The sequence below is a fragment of the Cnephaeus nilssonii genome (genome assembly GCF_951640355.1).
Source record: "Cnephaeus nilssonii genome assembly, chromosome: 7".
NCBI classification, from domain to species: domain Eukaryota; kingdom Metazoa; phylum Chordata; class Mammalia; order Chiroptera; family Vespertilionidae; genus Cnephaeus; species Cnephaeus nilssonii.
This window is the reverse complement of record NC_137078.1, coordinates 67,527,949-67,554,518: the sequence shown is the minus strand read 5'-3', so window position 1 is coordinate 67,554,518 and position 26,570 is coordinate 67,527,949. Positions and strand designations below refer to the sequence as shown.

At 37.6% G+C, this 26,570-nt stretch overlaps 1 protein-coding gene across 6 annotated transcripts in view; it reads left to right on the top strand.

Annotated features, from left to right (window-relative positions):
• Positions 1–25,606, top strand: part of SPATA6 (spermatogenesis associated 6) — a 66,703-nt gene extending 41,097 nt beyond the window's left edge. For 2 of the 6 annotated variants that reach the window (XM_079776477.1, XM_079776474.1), the window contains 4 exons: positions 2,095–2,279; positions 6,274–6,373; positions 12,174–12,265; positions 14,852–25,606. In XM_079776477.1, coding sequence (XP_079632603.1) covers positions 2,095–2,279; positions 6,274–6,373; positions 12,174–12,265; positions 14,852–15,032 — 558 coding nt within the window. In that variant the 3' untranslated portion in view covers positions 15,033–25,606. Of the gene's footprint in view, positions 1–2,091; positions 2,280–6,273; positions 6,374–12,173; positions 12,266–14,851 lie in introns of all 6 variants that reach the window. The other 4 variants (XM_079776476.1, XM_079776475.1, XM_079776479.1 and 1 more) reach the window with 3 other exon arrangements.
• The last annotated feature ends 964 nt before the right edge of the window (positions 25,607–26,570 follow it).

The window sequence follows — 26,570 nt, the reverse complement described above, 5'->3', positions numbered from 1 at the left end:
TTTTCTCCCCTTCTTTTCTGGTCACTCTTTTGTCCATTTCCTTTTCATCTTCCCAGCCTCTCAGTAATGGAGTATTCCCAAAGCTCGGTCTTCAGATGTTTTCTTCGATTTACTCTCACTTCCTTGGTGATATCACCTACTGTCATATCTTTAAATACTATTTATAACTTTATCCTGGACTCTTCTGCTGAACGTCACTCTAATATGTTAGCTGGTTAATAGATTAATAGATAATGTGACAGTAAACATGTCCAAAACCAGTCTCTTAATATCTCACTCTTCTACCCTTCCAGTTGGAATGTTATAACTAATTCATACAAACTCAACTCTTCTAGTTGAATAGGCCAAAACCTTTGGTGCTATCTTTGACATCCAGTCCATTAGCAAATCATGTTGGCTTTCTCTTCAAAATGCTCTCTGCATCTGATCACTTTCCACCTCCATTGCTATCACTCTGGGCCAAGTCAGCATCCTTTCCTTTATTTTGTTGTGATAGTTTTCTAGCTGAATTCCCTGTCATTGACTTTGGCCCCTCTATTTACTGTTTTTAACATAGTGGCCAAGGGGATCTTATTAAATTTAAAAAAAGAAAAAAAAGGGCATTTTTCCTGCTCAGAATAGAAGCCTAAATCCTTAAAATCTATATTTCTGAACTCATCTCATACTGCTTTGTCCAGCCCTGCCATCTTTCTTGCTATTTCTACTATATCAGGCATGCCCCCACCTACCAACCCTCAGGATCTTTGCACTTATTTTTCTCTCTTTCTTGAGTGTTCTTCCCACAGACGTCCCAAGGACATCTTGTGGTCTTCACTAATGTCTTCAGGCCTTTACTCGTTAGGTCTTTACTAAGACATTCTCTTCTGTATGCAGTCCCCATTTACTCTCCTACTTGAAACTAACAGCTCCTTCCCTACCTATCCCTCCCATAGCAACAATCAGGAGTTCTTATCTCCTTTCCTGCTTTATTTTCTTCCCATGGTATTTGTCATCCTTTGACATACTGTATATGTTTATCTATTTGTTTTCATGTGTGTGTTTTTAAATCTATTTCTCTATTCGAATGTAAATTTTACTACTTGGGCAAGAATTTATGAATTTGTCTATCCTGGTTCATTCATTTGTGTCTCCCAGAACAAATGAAGCAATGAATGAGTATTAGGGTTAGAATTCTGTTCTGTTTGGCCTCATAGCTTAAACTAGGCTACTATTTATGTGTATTTGTCTTTTGTTACATATATATATATATATATATATATATATATATATATATATATATATAAAGGGGGATATGCAAATTGACCATCACACCATCACAAAAATGGTGGCGCCCAGACCCCTTAGCCCTGCCGGAGTTCCACAGTCCTTTCAGCCCAGCCAGGGGGACGGAAGGCACATGGTACGGCCAGACCCACCCTCAAACCCCCAACTGCCCAGGGCCAGCCTGAGGCACAGGCAAACCTTGGATGTCGGCTGTCCAGCTGCCCAGGGCTGGCCCGAGGTGCAGGAAAGCCTCAGATGGTGGCTGCCCATCTGCCCAGGGCCACTTGAGGCTCAGGTAACCAGGGCCGGCTGAGGCTTGTGCTGACAGCAGTGGCAGCAACAGAAGTGTGATGGGGGTGCCATCTTCCCCTGATTGCTGGGTTGCCTTCCGTCCCTGAGGGCTCCCGGATTGTGAGAGGGGGCAGGCTGGGCTAAGGGCCACCCCTTCCAGTACATGAATTTTCATGCCCCAGGCCTGCCTCTCTCTCTCTCTCTCTCTCTCTCTCTCTCTCTCTCTCTCTCTCTATATATATATATATATATATATATATATATGATATATTTATATATATATCCCTACCTGTACCTCACCCTTCCTCAAAAGCCATTATAGTGATAAGATTTTATAAATTTTAGACATGTGGAATGAACAATCCAGACGCATTTAATGTTGGTTCTTACAATAAGAATGATTGCTATATTCTGAAATTTACCTTTAAATATAGCAGTGGCATTTTAACTTTTACAAAGGATATGTGTGTGTGTGTGTGTGTGTGTGTGTATCATGTTACTATATATATTCTGTGTATACATATATACTTTTTTAAGCAGGTGATCAGGACACCCCATGGCATAGACTACGATGAGTCTTTGGAAAGGTGTGATGAGTATTTGAGCCCAAGGTCATGTAGCAAGCCTCGGCATTCAGCAAGGACCTTACTTGTACATTCAGCACCCTCAACAATGCTGAAGCATCCTCCAAGCCCTGTGTTAAATCGAGCTTCTCTCAGGGAAAGGTAATGCTTAGTCTCTATTTCTGAACTACTTTTTTGAATAATCATCACTAGAAGAGAAGGTAGCAATAATGTATGTGAAGTGATTATTTGTAAAAGTATAATTTGATTTTCAGAGCCTTGAATTGTTTTTGTTTAGAACATATTGTATATTATAATAGTGTTAGATACTCCTCCCCAACCCAGTGCTCTTGCAGTGAGTTTATTATTAGTGAGTTTAGTCATTAGGATGACTTTAATCCTAATTAAATACTATCCTATATAATAAGAGAGGAATATGCTAATTATCCATTACGCCCTGAGGCGTAACGACCAACCCTGTAATGATTGGATCACGGATCCGCAGGAGGGTGGGGCAGCAAACTACAAGCGGGTGGCAGAAAGCTATAGGATGGGGCAGGGCAGCAAGCAAGCAGGAGGTGGAGAGCTACAGGAGGGGGCAGGGCAGCAAGCTCTGAGGGGGGAGGCGGGGGGGGGAGCTACAGGAGGGTGGGGCAGCAGGTGGAGAGCTACAGGAGGGCGGCAGCGACCTACTGGCGCACGGATTCATGCGCAGGGCTACTAGTAGTTCATAAAAGTGAAAAATAGAGTTAGTGATAATTTGCTTTTAGTAGATTCATATGTATCTAAATATGTATAAAAATAGCATAGATTATATTTTTCTTTTGGTGATAATAATGATGTATATATTGCTGGTATATGGTAACTAGTTTCCTCAAATAAACTCCCTCCAACTCCCCAAGAGAATCTTAATCTTGTGAAAATTCTAGCTCTTCCTCTAAAAAAACACCTTTACAACCAAAATTAGCTGCTAGTTATAATTTGAATGTGAAAGAAATAATTTCTCTTCATCTGTTTTTTTTTTATTATTGTTGTTGAATCCAAGTTGGGAATTGTTTGCCTCTCTCACAAATAGTAACATAGGAAACAATAGCTGTCACAAATTAAAAAACAACAACCCACCCACCCCTTAGTATAGTGGAACTTCAGTTCTCAAACTTAATTAGTTCCAGAAGGCTGTTCGAGAAGCTATTTGCTCAAAAATCAAATCAGTTTTCCCATTAGAAATAATGGTAAATTGAGTTAATCCGTTCCAGACCCACAAATGATTCCCTCTTTCAACTTTTCTTAGACACAATACATTCCTAACACAATGTTTGAACTATAAATAAATACCTCTTTTGTTAAATTCATCAAACCACCCCCCACTAGCCTTAAACAAAGCACTTTCAGCACTTGTTCCAGGGGTGTCTTTCGGGTCAGCATGCAGCATCTTTGCTTGTTCATATATCACTGCTTCTGAAATGCTGGATAGATGTGGATAAGTTCTAGAAGGAAATGATGATTCTAATATTAAACATTACTTAACTATGACTTGAGGAAGGTTGAGGTTAGTTTTGAATTTATCTAAAACAATAAAATTTGGGGCGGGGGTGGACTTTCACTGAGGTAATACACCTGTGCTTTGAGTGTATTTTCTAAAAAATATATAAATTTAGTCTATAAAGGAGAATAAAATAACTATGGCATATTACTAGGAACAAAATCATTTTATTCTTTAGTGCACTCAGTACCACATCTTTAAATATGAAACATTTCTGATCTGGCTTTTCAGGTCACTCAGCAGTATATTTATGGATGTTTATACAATCCATTGGAATTTAAACTGCTATAAATGTAGGTTATATATATCCCAGAAAAAAATGGGGAGTATGACAAAACATATAGCTATAGGAATTTGTCTGGGTAAATAGCCATTAAAATTAATTAAGTTTTCTCTAAAATTGCTGTAAAATGCTGACTCCTTAATCATGTATATGAATAAACAGACGTTTAAAACTGTTATCAGTGACTCTAAGCAAATTAATTTTTTATTTATTGTGAAAGTTTTTTTTTGCTTTAGACGCATTTTAAAAAACACCTCCAATAAAGTTTCACACCATAAAATGGTTTTAATTTGATGTGTTACAGTTCAGAAGCAGTTTTCCCTCAAAGTGTAAATGTTAATATTATGGCAGCTTTTGTATTAGGATGTAGAATTATTACTAAAACCAGACTGCGAAATACTAATAAATCTAATTTAAAAGGAACTGATTTTCTTTTAAATCATGCTTACGGTTTTGATTTTTGTAAGTGGAGTAAAATATTGTTAGACAATCATTTCTTATACCACAGCACAGCCTAGTGGATCCTCTCATGGTATCTTTAAAGGTACCGTGGGGTCCTGTTGGAGCTACATATGGATCTCAGATTTTCAGGATGCAAACATATGTAGCAAGTAAGGTCTGCCAGGATATTTGCAGGGATGCAGTAATACTTCCATTTAAAGTGCAGGAGATTAAAATTTAGATATAGTTGATCATCCATTGTTGTTTACATTCTTTACAAGAGGTTATGTAAATCATTTATCTTGCTTAATATTTTATACTCTGAGTAAACATATAAAATTGTAACTTTAAGAACAAACTGGGAGATAAAAAGGCAAAGTTTCAAGCAACCCATTAACATTTTAGTACTCATCCTACCTAATAAAAGGGTAACATGCAAATTGACCGCACCTTCGCTATGCCTAAGCCACGCCCACCAGCCAATCAGGGCGAGTATGCAAATTAACCCAACCAGGATGGCGGCTAATTTGCATACACTGAGGGAGGGAGGAGTGAAGACTGAAGACACCATAAAAGGAAGAGGGAGGGAAAGTAGAAAGCAAGGCTGCTGCTGGAGGGAAAGTGCAGGCGGCCACAGAGGTGGGCAGCGGCGCGTGGCGGTGGCAGGCGCAGCGGGTCAGGGGAGCGGGGGGCGGGGCATGCCACAGAGGCAGTGACGGCAGCAGTGCGCGCGGCCACGGAGGTGGTGGCGGTGGTGGCCACGGGGTCAAGGCACTCAGTGGCAGCAGCAGCACGTGGGACCATAAAGCAGCGGAGGTGGGTGTGGCGGGGTGGGCGGGGCCCGCCACAGCCGGAGAGGTGGGGGGGTGGGAGAGGTGCCAGTGGCAGGAGGGAAGCCCGCAGGAAGTCTTGCAGGATTTTTCCTGCTAAAGGGGCCCCTAGTTCCTTTATAAAGGAATTATCAATGGCATTTTATGCACATGCACTATAATCAGATCTAGAAATTTTCATTGTTACTTATACAGCTTAATTATACTAATGCCAGTTTTAAGTTTGGTCAGGGATATAAGAAAGAGAAATGGTTGCTTTATTTCTTCTTCAACATTTTTAATTCCAACATTCAGACTCTAATAAAAGACATTTTTCTAACTTATTTTTCAATATTTGCTTTTTCAAAAATATGCTTACATCATAGTGGAGACTAGACAAATGATACCATCTGTACTGGGATGGGATCATTCAATTTTTATGTTCCCCTGTATTTTTTATTTATTTGTTTATTGAGGTATAACTGACACACAACATTATATTGCTTTCAGATGTATAACATGATGATTCAATATTTGAAATGTTCCCCTGTGTTCTGAAGGAGTAAGAACATGATTAGATTATAAACAACATTTTAATCTATTGTAGATATTTTGTTTCATTTCATAAAATGTTTTATTCTGTATGCAGAAAGGAATTTCTTCCACATAGTTTGAGTATGATTCAATTACTAGAAAATGAGAACCAATTTTAAATGCACTCTACATTGAATTATTGTTCTAACATGAAAATTTATATTCTTTATTTAGAGACAAAGCTTTAAAGAATTAAGTATGGAAATTGTTAGAATGGTCAGATATATGGGTATGTTACTACAAAAGCATGTCAAACTTTATTATTAAGTGTGTTGAACATATTGTGAGTGCTTAATACTATAGCTGAGAATTAACCTGAGTTTATATCTGCCTCTTATCCTTGGTTGGAAGAAGAAAAATGTTACTTAATCTTTATATGTTATCACATAGGGATAAGAAAAATACGACTTCCTCTGTCTGGCATTTGGAAAGATTTCTTTTTCTCACCCTCTGACTACAAGTCACCTTTGTTTTTTATGCCTACAGATTCCATTCTGATTGGTGTTCACCTTCAAACTGCGATGAGATCCATGACCGGGTAAAAAATGTCTTGAAATCACATCAGGCTCATCAAAGACATTTTTATGTTAGTTTCTAAAATATTCCCTTGAAGGCTTTTTATAACTGGGCATATAAACCACAACAGAATGCTAAAGTTTGCAATATTTAATCATTGGGAAGGAAAATATACAATCTTCGTATCTAATTTCCTGCCCGACCTGAGTAATGCAAAATGTTTGACACAGATCATCTGCACCATAAACAAAAATTAGGGATTATTATCTCATAGTCAATAAATAGTGACTTTATGATAATTTTTTCACATCCTTCAGAATACGGGAACTCTTCTTTTTTGGGCCAGTACAAAACAATTCCATGTCCTACCAATAGATTTGATTCTAAATGGTAGAATGAAGGAGAGGGTAAGAAAAAACATTTTGAAGAAGCCACCCATCTAATTTTTATGCTAATTAAATGTTTAAAAGAGGAAAAGAGCAGAGCAGATCTATCAAGTTTAATATTAGGGAACATCAATATGAGAATATTTTTTGAGATAAGGCAAAAATGTATACATGAGTGACAGTATGCAAATAATTACTATATTTTCTTTTTGTGTTTGATTCCTTTTTCATTTATTAGTTTTAAAAACAATTATCATGAGTGTCATGGAGGGCACTAAACTCAGTCCTGGAGACATAACTGTATTATGTGACATTTTATATATTTTGAAGCAGTCATTGGTTGGATATAGATTTTAGTCTGTGATGAGAACCTTTTATTGTGCAATGTCCCTCTTTATCTCTAGAATTATTCTGTTTCAGTGTGTTTTATCTGATGTTAGTATAGTTATAGCAACATTAATTTTTTGCTAATATATGCAAGGTCTATATTTTTCCATCCTTTGCTTTTTATCATTAAAGTACATATCTTATAAAAGCACATGAAATCTTTTTTCAAGAATGAAAATCCAGAATTTTTATGTCAATCGATGGGGCTTTCATTTGGATTAATAAGTGTTTTTTGCCATTCATTTTCTTTTTAACTAACTTGTTATTTATTTTTTTACTATTCTGTCATTGGTTGCCCTAAAGATTTCAACATGCATACTGACAAATTATTTCTTTGTTGACTTCCCCAATCATAGTAGGGCCTAAAAACATTAACTCTTTTTAATCCACCTCCTTTTTGTATATCTATTATCATGCCTTTTAAATTCTACATATATGAAAGAGACAAATTTTGTTTACTCATTTAAGCTCATATTTACCCTTTCTATTATTCTTCATTCTTGTCAGTAATTTCATGTTCCCATCTAGATTCTAGAATCATTTCCCTTTTGCTTGAAGAATTCCCTATGACACTTATGTTTATGTAATTTTCCTGGCTGTGAGTTCAGTTTTTGTTTGTTTGAAAGCATCTTGGTTTTTATTTTATGTAATATGGTTTAATTGGATATAAAATTCTAGGTTAGTAGTTTTCTTTGGCATGTTAAAGAAGCCATTTCATTATCTTCTGGCTTCTTCTGTCTCTGTTGAAAACTCAGCTGTTATTCCTTTGAAATAATGTGGGGTTTTCCCACCCTCTGCTGCATTTAAGATTTGGCCTTCAACTTTGTGTTTAGTAAGCTTACCATTATATACCTGCGTGTGGTTTTGTTGGATTAATTCTGTGTTAAGTTTTTAGAGCTTCTCAAACTTGCAGGTTACCTTTCATCAGTTTAAGGTGCAAGAACAAAACTAGCATGAATCTCTTTATTCTTATTCACAATTTCACAGTTAGAAAGATGGTTCTTACTATAGATCTTAGCAACCTCAGCATATGATTTTTCTTCTTTCCTTATTAAGTCGAGAGTTATACCTTTTCACTTAAAGGAAGCACTTTACTGCTTCTCTATGGTGTATCCACATTGCCAGCATCACAGGATTACTTAAACACAAGCTCTGGGATACTGCCCTGCCATCTGATAACCTAGACAGCTAAGTAAGCTACTAGCGGGCTAGTAGCATAGACAGTTTAGATGCACTGGACAAAGGGGTGACTCACGTTCTGAATGGAATGGAGTAGATGGCACAAGATTTCAACTCGCTACTCAAAATGGTATGCAATTTAAAACTCATGAATTGTTTTTTTCTGGGATTTTCCATTCTGCATTCTTGTACTGCTATTACCCAAGGATAAGTGAAACTGTGGAAATTCTGGACTATACTCTTCTAGAATACCTTCATAAAAAAACTAACTAGATATCAGCTTGAAAGAATTTGGGTCTAGTTTTCATATAAGACAGTGTTCGGCAAACTCATTAGTCAACAGAGCCAAATATCAACAGTACAATGATTGAAATTTCTTTTGAGAGCCAAATTTTTTAAACTTAAACTTCTTCTAACGCCACTTCTTCAAAATAGACTCGCCCAGGCCATGGTATTTTGTGGAAGAGCCACACTCAAGGGGCCAAAGAGCCGCATGTGGCACACAAGCCGCAGTTTGCCGACCACGGATATAGGAGAATGATATAATGGCCTGAGATGGAGGTTTTGATTTTATAGTCCAGTTTATTTGCATTCTAGGAGGCAGTATAATGTAGATCAAGTTAGATCTGGATTTAAGTTCCAGCTCTGCCTCTTAGTTTGTATCTTTGGCAAATTTTTAAGTTTTTCTGAGTTTCAGTATATTTGATGTGATTATTGACGGCTTAAAGACATCCATATAAAAAATACCTCAGTCCTAGATACCTTGTAGGTATGCAACAAATATTGCTGCTGTCCATCTTTTTCTGTATTTGCATGTGGGCAAATGGGAATGTGGATGAGGAATAAGGGGTGAATCACCTCTCTATGTCCTGGGAATGTATTTTCTGACACTGACAAGAATGATACATCTCTTTAAATGTTTGCTTGATCCATAGTCAATAAGTTATAATAAGATGTGATGTTTTGGCCTCTTTGTTTTTATATAACCTGACCTTTTTAAAAAAATAGACTACACAAGGACTCTTATAAGAGATGTGTATATGTTGAATATATACATATATCCTATCTAATAAAGAAGGAGTATGCTAATTGACCCTCACGCTGTCACAAAGATGGCAGTGCTCACAGCCAATAAGGAGGGAATATGCTAATTGACTGTCTCGCCCTCAAAGACGGCGGCACCCACAGCCAATAAGGAGGGGATAAGCTAATTGACTACCCCACCCTCAAAGATGGCGGTGCCCACAGCCACAAGATGGTGGTGCCCAGTCCCCTCAGCCTTCCAGCTGCCCAGGGCTGGCCCGAGGCACAGGCAAGCCTTGGATGGTGGCTGCCCAGCTGCCCAGGGCCGCCCGAGGCTCAGGTAACCAGGGCCAGCCAAGGCTTGCGCTGCTGGCAATGGCAGCAGCAGAGGTATGATGGGGTGTCGCCTTCCCCTGATCACCGGGTCACCTCCCACACTGAGGGCTCCCAGACTGTGAGAGGGGGTAGGCTGGGCTGAGGGACCTCCCTCCAGTGCATGAATTTTCAGGCACCGGGCCTCTAGTGTGTATGTGTATGTGTGTATATATATATATATATATATATATATATATATATATATATATATATACAATGTTGCAAAATTGAGTCTTAAACTCTGTTGGGAATAACTATGAAGGTCATCTAGTCCTTTTTGTTTCTCAGGGTAGAATTCCCCTCCATGAAATCCTTGATCTAAATGGGTATCAGTGCTCTGCAGTGATCTTACTCCCTCTTAAGACAGTCATTCTGTTCTTAGAATGCTTCATTAATTAGAAAGTTTTTCCTTATTTTCTTTATTTTGTCCTTTACTATGTCTCCTAATAATTCAACCCTTTGGTCCTTTCTATCCCTAGAGTTTCATGGAATAGCAAGCCTTGTTCCACACGTGTGTAGGAACCCTGTCTTAGTTATCTTTCTGTCCTCAGAGTCTAGAATAGTAACTACCCAGCTCAAAATACGGGTTTTGTTTAATAATCTAGGCTCAGATTTTTTAAAAGGTACTTTTTATATGTTTTCTTCATATATAAACATTTAAAATTTAGTCAACGTTTTTATTACAGTGTTGTCAAAAATTAATTTTTCAACTGTACTAGTATTTATAAAATTAAACAGAGTATTATCATTCTTTAGAATTTTTAAATTTAATATTTACATTGTTTTATTTAGTTCTTGCAACATATTTCTTGAGATTGAAAACATTACTTTTCTTTATTTCTTTCACTTTTTTGTAGTGTCTTTTGTATTCATGATAGCCAATTACACTTTCTGTGATAATAGAGTGAATGCTTCACTTTGTTGATTTATCAGACTAGGCAAAAATAAGTAACATCTAGTAGCTATATGCTACCTAAGAAAAAAGATCTAAAAACTAATAATAAGGAAAGATTGAAAATAAAAGGACAAATATATACCATCCAAGCACTAACTAAAAGAAAGCCATTGTAGCTATATGAATAGTAAACCAAAAATAAGGAGGGGGGGCATTAATAGAATTAAAAGAGTTACTTTGAAAGAATAAAAGGTTTTAATTCACCTAGAAGCTTTAATAACTCTAAATATATATTCACATTTTTTGTTATTCTTTTTTTTATTTTTTTAAAATATATTTTATTGATTTTTTACAGAGAGGAAAGGGGAGGGGTAGAGAGTTAGAAACATCAGATGAGAGAGAAACATCAATCAGCTGCCTCCTGCACACCCCCCACTTGGGGATGTGCCCGCAACCAAGGCACATGCCCCTGACCAGAATCGGACCCAGGACCCTTCAGTCCATAGGCCAACACTCTATCCAGAGCCAAACCAATTAGCCTTCTGTTATTCTTTTCACTTATTGTTTACATTTTTAGCAGAATGCTTTCTTCACAATTTCATGCTCTCAGCAAAATTTAAAAATTATTTTCTTCATAATCTATTTTCAGTTGATTTCTTATATAAAGTGAATTCCTTATTAACACTAATCTTTATAGCAATCTATTTATGCTTACAAGTTTCTTTTATTATCAGTTTTCTCTATTTTTATTCTAGTTTGAGTAGGTAATAGGGTATTGGCCAGTCAGTGAGAAAGATATTTGATACTAAATTACATAAATGCCATACATTAAGTTAATAATTACTATAAAGAATATAGTTTACAAAGCTATTTCTTTATGATCCTACTAGAGGCCTGGTGCACAGATTTGTGCACCAGTGGGGTCCCTCGGCCTGGCCTGTGCCCTCTCACAATCTGGGACCCCTCGAGGGATGTGGGACTGCCAGTTTTGGCCCAATCCCTGCAGGCCAGGCCGAGGGACCGCACCAGTGCACAAATCCACGCACCGGGCCTCTAGTATGCATATAAGATCTTTGGTTAATCTCTTCCTCCCCTCCTCCTTCCCTCTTCCTCCTGAGATTCATCAGTCTGTTCCATGTTTCCATACCTGTGCGTTGAGTGTCTGCCCCCTGGTGGTCAGTGTGCACCATAGCTACCGGTCGAACAGTGGAACGGTCACTTAGGCTTTTATATATATATATATTTCTTGTGCTCTTGAATGTGTCTGAACAAGCTACTTATACAAGGAGGAGTTGCCATGTATCTTGATTCCACATAACAATGTGTAAGATATTACTACACATCTTATTGCATATCTTCATACACAGTATCCTTTCACTTGTTGATTCAAGAAATATCTACTAGGTGTCCATTTTTTGATAAACAGTATTAGCAAAAATATAATAAAACTATGTTAGTCTTACTGAACAAAATAATAAATTCTGACTTACCCTTTTATTTCTTTCCTAAAATGTCCAAACATTTAATTCAATTTCTTAGAATGGGGGAGGAGGTGAGCATTTCCCAAAGAGACATGTGTCATTTTAATTATAAAATGAATTAATGAAAATCTTTATACTTTTCAGGATGAGAGAGACCCAGAGAAGGAAGACGAACTGGAAATGAAAAGAGGTCTTTTCTACAGAGACTATGCCTATGACAGTGATCCCGAGTACAGGTACGAACTTGGTTAATTCTCTTGGTCTTTCTCATAATTGGTACAAAAATAGCCTGCTGCTTAATCTGCTAGATTTGTGGGAAATTTAGACTCAAATTAGCAATTATTAATTAATTATTTTATATATTTAAAATATTTAAATATGAACAATCCTATTAAAATATTTTAATGTTTGCATTAAAGAAACTTTTCAATGAAAACAAATACAGTCAATGAATGGTGATGCTCTCATCCTATTTAAATTTTTAGTTTATTTGGCTTCTCTGCAAATCCACATATCCAGGGCTTATTTTATGCTTTATTTTATATCCATGCTAGCTGTATGTCTTCCATTACTTTTGACTATGAAATTAATTAGGAAGAAATCTTTTACTTCCAATACTTAGGGATTTGGAGGCTAGTATGGGGAAAGAATCTACTACCCATGTAGACTTCCTTCTCAATTTCATATTGCCTCTCTTTTACAAAGTTTTAGATAGCTGTGGTAGCCTTGCCAATTCCCAGGGTCCTGGGATACTCTTTCCTCCTTTTAGCACCTCCTATGTCTGTCTCAGTTCTCTTCAGAGCTCCTGGCAGCATTATCCTGTTTGAGCATAGTCCTAATTAAAGACCGGGCATAAGGTGATGCTTCATATAGATGGGAGTTGGCCATAAAAAAAGAGAAGGATAAAAGTAATTTGAACTTCATGCTTAGAATATAACTTGGCCTTTTATATCTGTGAATTAAAATTTTAGCTATGTTGTTGTTTTAAGGAATTAACTATTGATTTAAACTGTTTTCTGTTCGCTTATGCATATTTTTTTCATTTACTAACAGTAGGAATATGCTCAATATAAATGCTTTAAGTATGAAATTATAATAGAATCTCAATCTGAGTAATTTAAATTTTACAAATATATTTTTAAGTAACACAGGGTTGAATATAGTTTTTATTTTTTCTCCACTGGTCACTATCTGATTAATAAGATGTAACAAACAACCAAAAACTACCTTCAGTATTAACAAATGGAAGAAAAAATCTAAATAATATATAGACGTAAAATGTCCTGCATAACTAAGAATAAAGATAAGAGTGCTATTATGAACATTTTGTACATGGCCCACTTGTTCAGGAATTTGGCTGGGGTATCTAGCAGTTGAATTACTGGGTTGAAGTTGCATATTTAAGCTTACTGGATCATGCCAAACTGTTTTCCAAAGTGAGTGTGTAAATGTTTTTACTACATCATCACTGACACTACCAAGCTCTGAAATGGTAATACAGCCACTTCATGCCCTTTTTCATGGTCATTTATACAGTGTTCAGGTGGTAAGATTGGCTTCAGGCAAAATAGCAAATACATCTCTAGACAACTTCAAGAGTTCCTATTTCATAGTTGACAGTGGAGGTAATATCATGGAACTGATAAGTTAGGGAAGAAATTGTTTATGTGAAATGTGATTATAGATACATATATGAAGAAATATTTATATAATTTAATAGTCAGGACATATAGTTTTATATGGTACAAACTTCATGATTTCTAGCATGCCTAAGAGGTCTTACCTATAACAAGTACTTAATTTATTGAAGTAGGTCAGTGATTTATTTAAAAAATAGTAAACTTAGTCTTTGAAAAAGCTAGCATTTTATTTCTAGCAGATAATGTGGTGAGCCTAGAATTTAATTTTTTGTGATATTAAAATTATAACTTAGATACATTTTTTAAAAAGTGTTATTGAGCCTTCAGAAAAACTTGCCTTTTCTTCCCTTATCCCTACAACTATTTTATAGCTTCCTATCTGTTCTTTTTTTTCCCTTCAAAACTCTTAAAATAACAGTATGTCCCTGTCACTTCAAATATACCCTCTTCTGCCTTTCTTCCTGTTTCCAAAGGTGGTTCATGTTCAGTCTAATTTTCTGCTCCCCACTGAGGACAGCAGCAGCCTCGCACAGTAGAAAGGGCTCAGAGCCACAGACATGCCACCCCTTCCGTTCCACCACCTGCTAGCTGAGTGGTCGTAGGAAGTCACTGGACTTCACTGAGTCTCAGTGTCTAGTTACTAACTTCAGAGGATGTAAGTTAATATGTAAATACATATAAAATACTTAGTAGTTCCATGCCTCATAATTAATAACTTCTGTGTGCCAGTTAAGAACTACACTATGTACCTTACATACACTCTCTTTAATTTTTAAAACAATAACTGCAAAAATACCGTCAAGGAAGCTGAGACTCTGGATGATCAAATAAGTGGTCCAAGGTCCCCAGCCTCTAATGGATTAAATTCAAGTCAGTGCCAGGTCTGTCTGACTCGTGACTGGCCCCCGTGCACCCTCTGTGCTCTGCTTCACCACACCTCACTTACCTCTCTTCTCCAAATTCCTTTCAAACTCTGTCTCTCACACACTATGATTTTAGTGTTCTGTAATTTGTTTTCATGCAAATAATGTCATTCTTTAAAGGCACAGGTCTTACTGTCTTTTATTTATCATAGTCCAAACAGAGTATACACACCTGTGAAGTACGTCATCAGTATTTGATTTAGATAATTGTGCCTCTGGTCTAGTCTCACCATTGTAATCCCATGTATTCTTTTTTTAGCTCATGTCAGCGGCCACGAGGCACTCTCCAAATGGATGACGGTGAATACTGGTCCAACAGGGCAGCCTCTTACAAAGGAAAGTCCCACCGACCCATCTTTGAGAACAGCATGGACAAGATATACAGGAACTTATACAAAAAGGCCTGTAGTTCTGTTTCTCATACACAGGAAAGCTTCTGAGATCATCCATGATGAACTGTATGAGTGTCCATGTCAACTTCAATGAAAGCGTTTGATGTGATCAATATCTGTATTCCTTTCTTTTTTAAACAGGTGGCTCTCATTGAGTGCAGTAGTTAGACTTGAATACGTCCATTTCTTCAAACGGTACATTACCATAGGCAAGCCTTTTTTTTTAATCACAGAAAAGAGTGCTATGTTCCAAAAGTCAGAGCTCTGCAACACAATCACAAAGTCCAGTGTGACTGCGAAGGATATTGTCATGTTATCTCATGTCATCATCTGAAAATCTAAGACTGGATTCGCTCTAAAAATGTTTTGCCTTAATCACCTTGTAATTTTCTCTTCATGTACTTAACTGGTTATCTTGTCTGAGCAAGATTTAATTAATATTAACTCCCTTTTCTTACTAATGAGCAAAAAGATATCCTGTGCAGAAATGAATTTCCCAAGAGTTTTAACCAGCATTTTCTACTTTTTCCCCTTAGAAAAGTCTATTTATATTTCTTAACTCATAAGAAATCACTTTCTTTTTAAAGTTTTTATAATCATTCACTCTCTCTTCTCTAAAAGAACTTTCTAAGTTGCCTAAAATGCACAACAGTTATCTAGGATAGCAGAGCCCATGTGTGACCCAAAATCTGAATAACTTATTTTTAACGATATAATTCTTTGTCTGATTTTCTTCTAGAGCCATGTCTTTTGGTACAAATAGAATCAGAAAACAGCCTCTGTTAGTAAACATGTAGAGAGACTCATGGATTATATTGTAAACTAATTTATTTAAAGTTTTCATAAGTATCAAATGGCCCAAGAAAGTAATATCCTTATTTTATAGGGCACTTGGAACCAAAATGAAAGTAAAATATTATAGCAGAACTCTTTGTGGTAGGCACTGGAAAGTGGAAAGTCTGTTGGTTGATAAAATTAGCTCCTTCCCCAACCCCCAAACACACACTTGTGAGGCCAGCAACACTCTGAGGATAGGAAGAAATCAGTTACCTCACCTTCACAAGAGTGAACGGAGGGAAAGCAGAGAAAGACTTGGCTTACAATCTTGACGTTGACTCCAAGGTAGTGTTTTCTCATTGACTCTTGTCTCTTGTTAATTCTACAGCTATGATTTAAAACGAAAAAAAAAATGGACTTGAACTTCATTTAAATTGAAATTAACTTGTAAAAGTGGGTGACTTACTTTTGTATTAGGAGAAAATGTAATACTGGCAATCTAATAATAGTACTTTTTAATTTCATGTTAAGAATGTTTTAGTATGACTTGAACTTCTTGTTAAGAATATTAATATCATGTTAAGAATGTTTTACTAATAGTACAACAGTCTGTGATATGTCAGAAAATGCATCAGAGATAGGAGCCAGGAGTCCTCGGCTCTCGTCCTCTCTGCCATTATCTAGCCGAGTCTCTTTAATTCCCTGGTCCTTAGTTTCCAACAGCTATCAAGTGAAGAGAATGCAATAGGTCAGCATTTTCCGAACCAGGTCCTGTGGATCACTGTTTTAGGAAATGGTTGTAGAAATGTAAATACCAGTATTGCATTGGTCATATTAGTTTAGGAAAATTTGTGCACTATATTTACCCTCCCCCCCAACATACAGAGTCACAGGTAGGATGACAGGAGTGAAAGGGTAGGCAGTTAATGCTGAATCAGCAGTTGCAGGCTGGCGCTGGCCTGCTAAAACTCGGACATGTGGTCATCATAGTCATAGGAAACCCTAGTGTATTAGAGGCGCTAAGAAATGCTGGCATAAACCTGTTTTGCTCTAACATCAAGTAGAGAGTCTGGCACTTATTGGTGTTCACTAACTACTTATTGCAGTAACCCAGAATTTTCTCAACAAAATTAAGCATGTAATAGTATCTGTTGTCATGGCCATCTTTCCGCTCGTATTCTGTCTTCCTTAACCTCCCTCACTCCCTCTCAATGTCACCCTCAGGTGCATGTGGACACCAGCGGGGGAAATGCTGGACTAGGTACCCCTGGTATCAGGTTATATAATGACATTTTGTACAATAACCTTTTGACGGTTAACATTGAATAATGCTTTTAAAAAATTATATCCTCAGTGAAATGTCGGTGTGTGTTTTTTTCTTTTTTTGTGTGTGTGGAAACAAATGAAAAACTTCCCCATTTAAAAGTTGCTGCTTGTTAAAAAAAAATACGAACTTCAAAGAAAATGTTTTGCTATCATAGAATATCTCTCACCTGAGTAAGTACCACAGAAATTACTTATTGTACCTATAGTTGCCATTGACTCGGGAAGTGATGTTCTGAAGGCCATATCCTCTGATTAAACCTGACATCTCTCCGAGTCAGGTGCATATCTTTAGATACGTGGCTTCTGTGCTAAGTGTCTGATTACTTCTCTTCTCCTGGGGGAGGAGTGGTGTTTATTGCTATCCTATTACTGTGAATTCTTATGTTTATTGTCTTTAAAGGGTAAGAGCTTTAGTAATAGTTATCTTTTCTCATTGATAAAAGCAGAAAGGTGCAGTTGTTTATTATCTTAGCCTTTTTTCTATGTTTTTCACAGACTTATAGTAGTTATTGAATTTAATATGAGAGATAAACGGGCCTTCTTTCTTTCAATGTACTTTTACCTTTAAATAAAAAAAGGGGGGGGGGATTTTATAAAGAAAAATGTCAATTCAACTAAAAAAAATGAATCATTAAACTGAGTTCTCCCTGGTTCCACTACTTTTTATATAACCTTGTTAAGTCATTTATCCTTCTTGGAGCTCAGTTTCCTTAACTATAAGTTGCTGAAGGAGTTATTTAGAATGATCTTTAAATGTTCCAACATTTCTATAATTGTATAATTGATTAATGTGGAAGATAAGGAAGTGCTAGGAAACAGAGTAGTGTTAAATATTTGTGTGCAAGTTTTGGGGAGGAGACAGATATTCAAGAAAGTGCATTTTGCTGTATTTCTATGGATCACCTCCACAAAGGTACTGAACTTGAGTTAGCGAGACAAGTCAGGGTTCTTTGACTCTAAGAGCTTACCTTGACTATTCACAGAGGGTCAGGCAAATAAACAGTTGTGGTATAATATCTTGGGTTTCCTCATTTTTACTCTATCACATTCTTTGTAGGTTCTTATAGACAATGTATTTTTTCATTTTTGTATCATATTTGTAGCCCTAGCACCACAATCTGGGCATATCTTTAGTATAGCAACTGATAAACAGAAACTGAATTATCAATGACTTTCTCATGCATCCTTTTCTATTGTTCTAGGTTTGCCTCTGCATTTGTGTCACACAGTGTTTGCTGAGTAACTGCATGAAAAAATACAGGAAGGGCCACTAAAAACAACACAAAGCCTGACTCTATCTGGATATGAAAAATAAGATGTCCCACCCTGGCCAGGTGGCTCAGTTGGTTGCAGCATCATCCCATACACCAAAAGGCTGCAGGGTCAATTCTTGGTCAGGGCACATAACTTGGTTACAGATTCAATCCCCAGTCAGGGTGCATATGGGAGGCAACCCACTGATGTTTCTATCTCACATTGACATTTATCTATATCTGTCTGTCTCTCTCTCTGTTCCTCTTTCTCTCATTAATAAAAACATATCCTCAGGTGAGAAGGAAAGAAGGGAGGGAGGGAGGGAGGGAGGGAGGGAGGGAGGGAGGGAGGGAGGGAGGGAGGGAAGGAAGGAAGGAAGGAAGGAAGGAAGGAAGGAAGGAAGGAAGGAAGGAAGGAAGGAAGGAAGGAAGGAAAGAAGGAAGGAAAGAAGGAAGGAAGCAAGCCATGACAATACTGTTGCTAGCAGCTAGTTTATACTTGTAGCCAAAGAGATAAAAATGCCAAAGATAAGACAAAATCTTAGTTGTGCCTTGGTTGTCAAGTTCCTCAGATAAGAGAGTTAGTATTTCTGTGTGAAATCTATTTTTTAAAAGAGTACTCTTAAGAAAAAAAAGAAGTCGATACGACAACCTGCCTTTTTGTCTGTTACTTGGCTAACCCACTAAGGTATAAGGCATCCAGGTGACCAGGGCCAGCTCCTAAACTGCTGCTCAGAGGGTGATAAGTACAGGGTTAGGCAATGGACCAAGAAAGCAATTGCCTGCAATTGTTCCTAGAACCTTATGTTCCAATGGAGTCTAAATCCCTTCTATGAAATGCAAATGTCTTGGTTCCCAAATGAGCCTTAAACACTTTTTTCCCAGTGTCTTCTGTCACTCACAAAGCCATACATCTTTGACTGAGGGAGTGAATCCTGTATCTTCCAGCATTCAGATGTAAACAACCTACTTAATCTAGAAACTGTTGCTCTCGATTAATTAAGAATTAGTATGATAAATAAGGTATTTATGTGAATATGTAAGCAAAACTGTCTCAATGAAATGCAGGTTTTTTTTTCACTTTTACTAATAATCTTAATCTCAGTAGGTTGCATTCAAGCTGTGAAAAATGACATAAATGAGCCTGTTGTAAGAGAATGTATCCTGCTCTAATTTGTATAGAATATGAATGTATGTGGGGTTTTTTGAGGGGACATTTTTTTCACCTCCTATCCCCACCTTCATGTCATCTTTAGTTTTTAAAACAAGAGAATTAAAAGTAATATTTATTAAAGATCACCATTTGTGCTTGGTGATTGACATACATTATCTTATTGATCTTCACAACCACTCTGAGTAATCTCAGTGTTATAGACTCAGTAACTAAGGATCAAACCGCTGTGGTTGGCCAGTCAATGGTAAACTTGGATTTGCATCTCACCCCAGCTCTGCCTCTCAACCAGATAAGTGGTTTAAAAAAATCAGCTTGTTATAGTTCATAGGTTTTTAAATGATGGAGCTAGTATCTCTTCAGAGAGAACCTCAGATTACAATGCAAACTGAAATCACATTAATGCTATAAAATCTGGGGCAGATTTCCAACATTCTAACACTGAAAATGAAAGAAGAGATCATTTCGTGAACTAGGTTGGAAATCGGTGGAAGGGTATGAAAGGAATATCACTGAAAATGTATCTGGCTCGTGATTTCATGGTAACCAGAGTGGATTTATGAGATAGTGGCAGGTGAAGGATTCATGATGCTCTTTCTGTGGAGCCCTACTTACTCTCTTTGATTAACTGCACATTCCTGTAGAACAAATTTTTTTAAAATATATACATTTTTAATCCTCCCCTGAGGATATGCCTTCACTGATGAGAGAGAGAGAGAGAGAGAGAGAGAGAGAGAGAGAGAGAGAGAGATATGAAAGAAGCATCAATTGGTTGCCTCCCAAACTCACCCCCCAGGGTATCTACAGGGGATGAAGCCTGAGACCTAGGTGTGCCCTAATCAGGAATCAAACCCATAACCTTTTGGTGTACGGAATGACGCTCCAACCAACTGAGCCACGTGGCTAGGGCAGCACTACCTTTTTTAACAGCTTTATTGGGAGTATAATTGATATACAAAGAATTGTACAAATTTAATATGTACATTTTGATGAATTTGGACACTTGCAAACTCCTGTGATACCATCATCACAATCAAGGTAATTCAGTGCCTCCCAGAGTTTCCTTGTGTCCCATTTTGTTTGTGAATTATAAGCACCATGCTGTAAAGTATTCTATAGGACTTACTCAACTTATGTAACTGAAACTGTGTTATTATTAACAAACTAGAGGCCTGATGCATGAAATTCATGCACTCGGGGAAGGGGGTCCCTCACCTAGCCTACCCCCTCTTGTAGTGTGGGAACCCTTGGGGGATGTCCAAATGATGGCTTAGGCCAGCGGGGAGCGGGCCTAAGCTGTCAGTCGGATATCCTTAGCACTGCTGTGGAGGCAGGAGAGGCTCCCGCCATGGCCGTTGCACTCACCAGCCATGAGCCTGGCTTCTGGTTGAGCGGTGCTCCCCCTGTGGGAGTGCACTGACCACCAGAGGGCAGCTCCTGCATTGAGTGTCTGTGTCTGTGGTCAGTGTGCATCATAGCGACTGGTCATTCCACTGTTCGGTCGATTTGCATATTAGCTTTTTATTATATAGGATAAAAGTGATTTTAAACCCTTATCAGATATATGGTTTGCAAATATTTTCTACCATGCCATAGTTGACTTTGAATTATGTTGATTGTTTCCTTTGTTGTGCATGAGCTTTTTAATTTATTATGATTCCCCTTGTCTATCTTTGCTTTTGTTGTTTGTGATTTTGGTGTCATACCAATAAATCATTGCCTAGACTAGTATCAAGAAACCTTTTTCTAAGTTTTCTTTCAGGAGTTTTATAGTTTCAGGTCTTACATTAATCTTCAATTTCTTAGAATTGATTTTTGTGTATGGTGTAAGTAAAGTAGGGGTCCAATTTCTTTTTCTTTTCTTTTTTTTAATGTGGCTATCCAGTTTTCCTTATACCATTTTTTGAAGAGACTATCCTTTCTTGGCATCCTTGTCAAAGATCATTTGATTGTATATATGCTGCTTTTTTTTTCTAGGTTCTCTATTCTGTTTCATTGCTCTCTGTCAATCTTTTTGATTTATTACTATGGCTTTGTAATTTAGTTTGAAATCAGGAAGTGTAATACCTCCAACAGTGTTCCTCTTTCTTAAGATCACTTTGGCTATTCTGGATCTTTTGTAGTTATACATGAAGTTTATGATTTTTTCTATTTCTATAAAAATTGTCATTGGGATTGTGATAGGCATAGCAATGAAGTGATGGGGATAGTGATCTCTAGATAACTTTGAGTAGTATGTACATTTTAACAAGCCACATGGTAGCTACAAAAGAAAACATATAGAAGATATACAAAAGAAAATGAATCAATGAATATCACTACAAAAGAAAAAATCAACCAAACGCAAAGATAAGAGAGCAATAGAAGATTAGAGGAACAAAGAATTAAAAAAACAGAAAAACAAAATGGCTAAAGTAAGCCCTCTTCTATCAATGATTACCATAAATGTAAATGGATTAAACTCCTCAATCAAAAGACATAGAATGGCTGAAGGGATAATAAACAAAGACCCAACTATATGTTATCTACAAGACTAACTTTATACATAATGACACACAGACCCAAAGTGAATAAATGGCAAAATGGTATTCCATGCAAATAGTAAACAAGAGCATAGGTGACTATAGTAATCTCAGAAAAAAATAGACTTGAAGTAAAAAACTGCCTCAACATCACTACATTTCTGTTTCAGTAAAAGTTTAAAGTTTAGCTTTCTGATTTTATGATCTAGTTCAGAAATAAGGTGAGAGAAAACCTTTAATGTCTTTGAACATATGTAATAGAATTGAGAATAAGCATATTCTGTTAGAGGCTCCCCTTTATCAATGAAACTCATTCTTCACCTGAGCTTTTGTTTGTGTAATTGATTTGTAATAAAATCAGTGATATATGCAAACAAAATAGTGAGAAAGTGTGCCGCGCCAGCACAGCCAAGGGTTCGGCGAGCCTGAGGGAGGGCCGGTGAAGGATAAAGAAAAGACAAAGAGAATAAGCTGGGTCTAGGTGGATCTTCTGTGCCTGGCTGAGACCACAGAACAGATCCAGAATGCAAGCTGATGCTTTATTTTATAGTCAGAGGTAAACAAGGTAGTGGTCACCATAGTTACAATGTTCTTGTAAGTTTCACTTGTTTTGGCAGCACTTGCTGCACCTCCCACAGCCCATTAGCTACCCAGGAAGGATCTAGGGAGTGTCATAAGGTCAAGCTTAATTATGCTAAGAGGGTTGTGCCCTCTAAGCTGGGACTTGTTTGAGACTTTGCCAGCAGGTCAGTCCAAGGCTTAACCCTATAACTGCTCCCTACGGAAGAATTTATACATATATATAAATTTTCAGAAAGTTCTATTTCTCACAACATTGTGAAGTAGAAAAATCACCTCTTCACAACTTTTCCGAACCTCATTTTTTACCACCTGTGAAATAGGGTGTTAATAAACATTGCCCTCCATTCCTCAGAGAAGTATTAGAATTGAGTAGGAAAATATGGACACTCTTTGACATACATTAGTTACTATCATAATTGCTTTTTGGAACTGATCTGGGAAAACGAATTTGCAATTTGAAAGATATTCCATCTGGTTCTAGAGTTGACCAGACCTCAGATTTATTTCCTTATATTTGTTATCTCTGTGTTACTTAACCTTTCTGAACTTATTTTTTCACTTGAAAAATGAAAGTTATTTTCATAGTGTTGTGATCATTTAGAGTTAATGCATGTGGAGCACCTCGTACAATGCATGGCATTCAATAAAGAGTAACTAAAACTAAAATTCTAAGTCAATATAGAGGGAGTATTCTGAAAGATCAGAGGATCTGATTGGGAGGGAATGGAAGATGAGCTGTAAATAAATATAAAAAAATTCAAGATTATTTTAAGCCATGAGACCAAGTTAGTTAGATTTTTGGTATGGCTCTTAAATTTACTAGTTATTTAATGTATGTAGGTTGCGTAGAATTATGGGAAGAGCCAGATATACCTGTTTTTGAATTCTGTACTGTGGTGGTATCTGAAGGTATGGAACCTTAATTTTATCATTCATGAAATGGGAATACCTACCCACCTAGGATTGTTACTATGAAACATATAGTAGGTAAATGAACCAAGTGACTAGCATTGTACCTGACAAGAGGTATATGCTTAAAAATGATTTAGTACCCTTACCCTGTCACTAATTGTTTTGTGCCTAAACCTACCCAGGCAGAGACACTGCTCAGCCCTTACCCTGGGACCCCTGTGCCTGTGGAAGAGGTTTCTGTAGAGTTTACAACTGACACTAAGTCATGATTTCAGTCTCTGAGGATGTTATCCTTTTAAATCTTACATTTGATGTCTCTCACTTGTGAAGGTATTATATTAAAAATAAAATTAAATTTAGTTTGAGGGTATATCCTGTCAAACCAGTTTTGACATAGGAAGTTGATTTTGTCTTTATTTTTAACTCTGTACCATTATATTTTACAAATAAAACATATTCTTTTGATCTGGGGGATGTGAGAGACGGAAGTTAGTAGATCATTCTAAGTCAATGGAGGTAATCCTAGAATATGTCAGCCAGAGGAACAGCCCTGTGGCTCTTAAGAATTTGGCAGGACTGTGACTGAGCAGTCACCACCTTTTTCAGAAGAGTATACTGTTTGACACCAGTCACAGAGGTCTGCGTACAGCTGTGCTGTTAACAATGGGGATATGTTTTGAGGAATTCATCTTTAGGCACTTTCATTCTTGTGTGACCATAGAGTGTGTTTACACAAATCTAGATGGTACAGCCCAAGGCACACCTAGGTTATATGATACAAGCCTGTACAGCATGTGCAAAACAACACGAGATTAAATCAAGCACAAGCTAAAATGATGCAGTTGAGAGGTGCAGTAAACATGAGATGTGCGAGGCTGATGCTGGCGTAACATGGCATACTGTTTTATAGCAAACTTTTTATTGTGAGTAGAAAGAGTTCAGTCTAAAATAATGATAAAAAGTATAATATAGTAAATACATTTACCAGTAACATAGTCGTTTACTGTCATTACCGAGTATTATTTCTGTGCATCACTGCATGTGCTGTACTTTATCTGACTGCAGCGTAGTAGGTTTGTTTACAGCAGCATCACCACAAACACATAATGCGCTTCATAAAGATGGCTACGACATCACTAGGCGCGATAGGGATTTTTCAGTTCCATTATGATCTCATGAGACTGCTGTTGTAGATTTGGTCCCTCATTGACCAAAACATCATTTATGGGGCATGACTATATACACTGTATTATGATCTCTGAATGCATAATAATCTGGCGACTCAGAGTATATCCTATATAATAAAAGGCTAATATGAAAATTGTCCCCTCGACCAGGAGTTCGACCAGCAGGCAGGCTGGCCAACCGCCCATGTCCCCTCCCCCTGGCCAGGCTGGCCGGACCCCACCCATGCACGAATTCATACACCGGGCCTCTAATATATATATACAGTATATGTGTCATATATACCTTTTTTAAAGTAGACCCATCTCATGTTTACCAGGTGATTCTTTACAAGTTTTAAATGAAAGATTTTTAAATTACATAATTTTTCTCTAGAGATCTCAACCTAAGATATAAATAAAGTAAAAATACATAAATAAAATGAAATTTAAAATGCATTTATATATTTTTTGGAAACTGGTAGCTAATCCTATATAATAAAAGCCTAATATACTAAGTGTCTGGTCATCCGGTTGGCCGTTCAACCAATCAAAGCGTAATATGCTAATGATATGCTAAGGCCACTCAACTGATTGCTATGATGTGCACTGACCACCAAGGGGCAGATAGTCGACTGGTCAACCAGTTGCTATAACGTGCACTGACCACCAGGGGGAAGACACTCTGACTTGGTAAGTTAGCTTGCTGCTGGGGTCCAGCCAATCAAGACTGAGCTAGACAGGCTGGACATGCCCTGGAGCCCTCCGACAGTCCCTTGTCCTTCCCTGGCCCCAAATGTGTACTGGTGGGGTCCCTCGGCCTTGCCTGTGCTCTCTCACAATCCGGGACCCCTTGAGGGATGTCAGGTAGCCTGTTTCAGCCCTACGGCAGAAAGACTGGTTGCTGTGAAGCACACTGACCACCAGGGGACAGACACTCAATGCAGGAGCTGCCCCCTGGTGGTCAGTGTGCTCCCACAGGGGGAGCACCGCTCAGCCAGAAGCCAGGCTCATGGCTGGTGAGTGCAGCGGCGGTGGCGGGAGCCTCTCCTGCCTCTGCAACAGAGCTAAGGATGTCTGACTTCCAGCTTAGGTCCGCTGCCCACAGGCCTAAGCCATCAGTTGGACATCCCCCAAGGGCTCCCAGACTGCAAGAGGATGCAGGCTGGGCTGAGGGGCCCCCCACCAAGTGCATGAATTTCATGCACCAGGCATCTAGTGAGTATTATATTTTATCTATTGCATCTTACTGTACATAAATTATTCATTGCCCAGAAAATAGCCTAGTGGTTAAATACACAGCTTCTGAAATCACATGCCAGATTCAAATCCCACTTTAACCACTTAGCAACTGTGTGACCTTTTCTCACCTGTAAAATGGAAATAATGGTGCCAATCCTATGGGATCAATATGAAGTTTAAATTACCAAACACAAAGTGCCTACAACAATGCTCAGCACATGGTAAGGGCTCCATGAATGACATTACTTAACGATGATGCTGTTGATGTATCTGACTCATTATCTATTGGACTCATCTGAAATGTATGTTTTCTGAAACAGTTGTACGTCCCTTTGCACCCCGTTTTTAATAATATTCTGTTGTTAATAATATTCTGTTTTAATAATATTCGGTTATACTGAAGAGGAATCTACCACTCTACTCAACAAGAACATGTTAAAAACATTTTGCATTTTCCTAAAGGATAGAAACAGTATGCTCCCCTGCTTCTCCTTTGTGGCCCAGCAGTTGTTCGCATATGCTATTTCTGCAACTGTGCTGCACAAAGAATGTGTTTTGGCATAGAAACTGCATAATTTGGAGAGCTTTTTGTTGATAATCTTAAACAAAAACAGTCAAACTCATTTCGGTTCCACTGG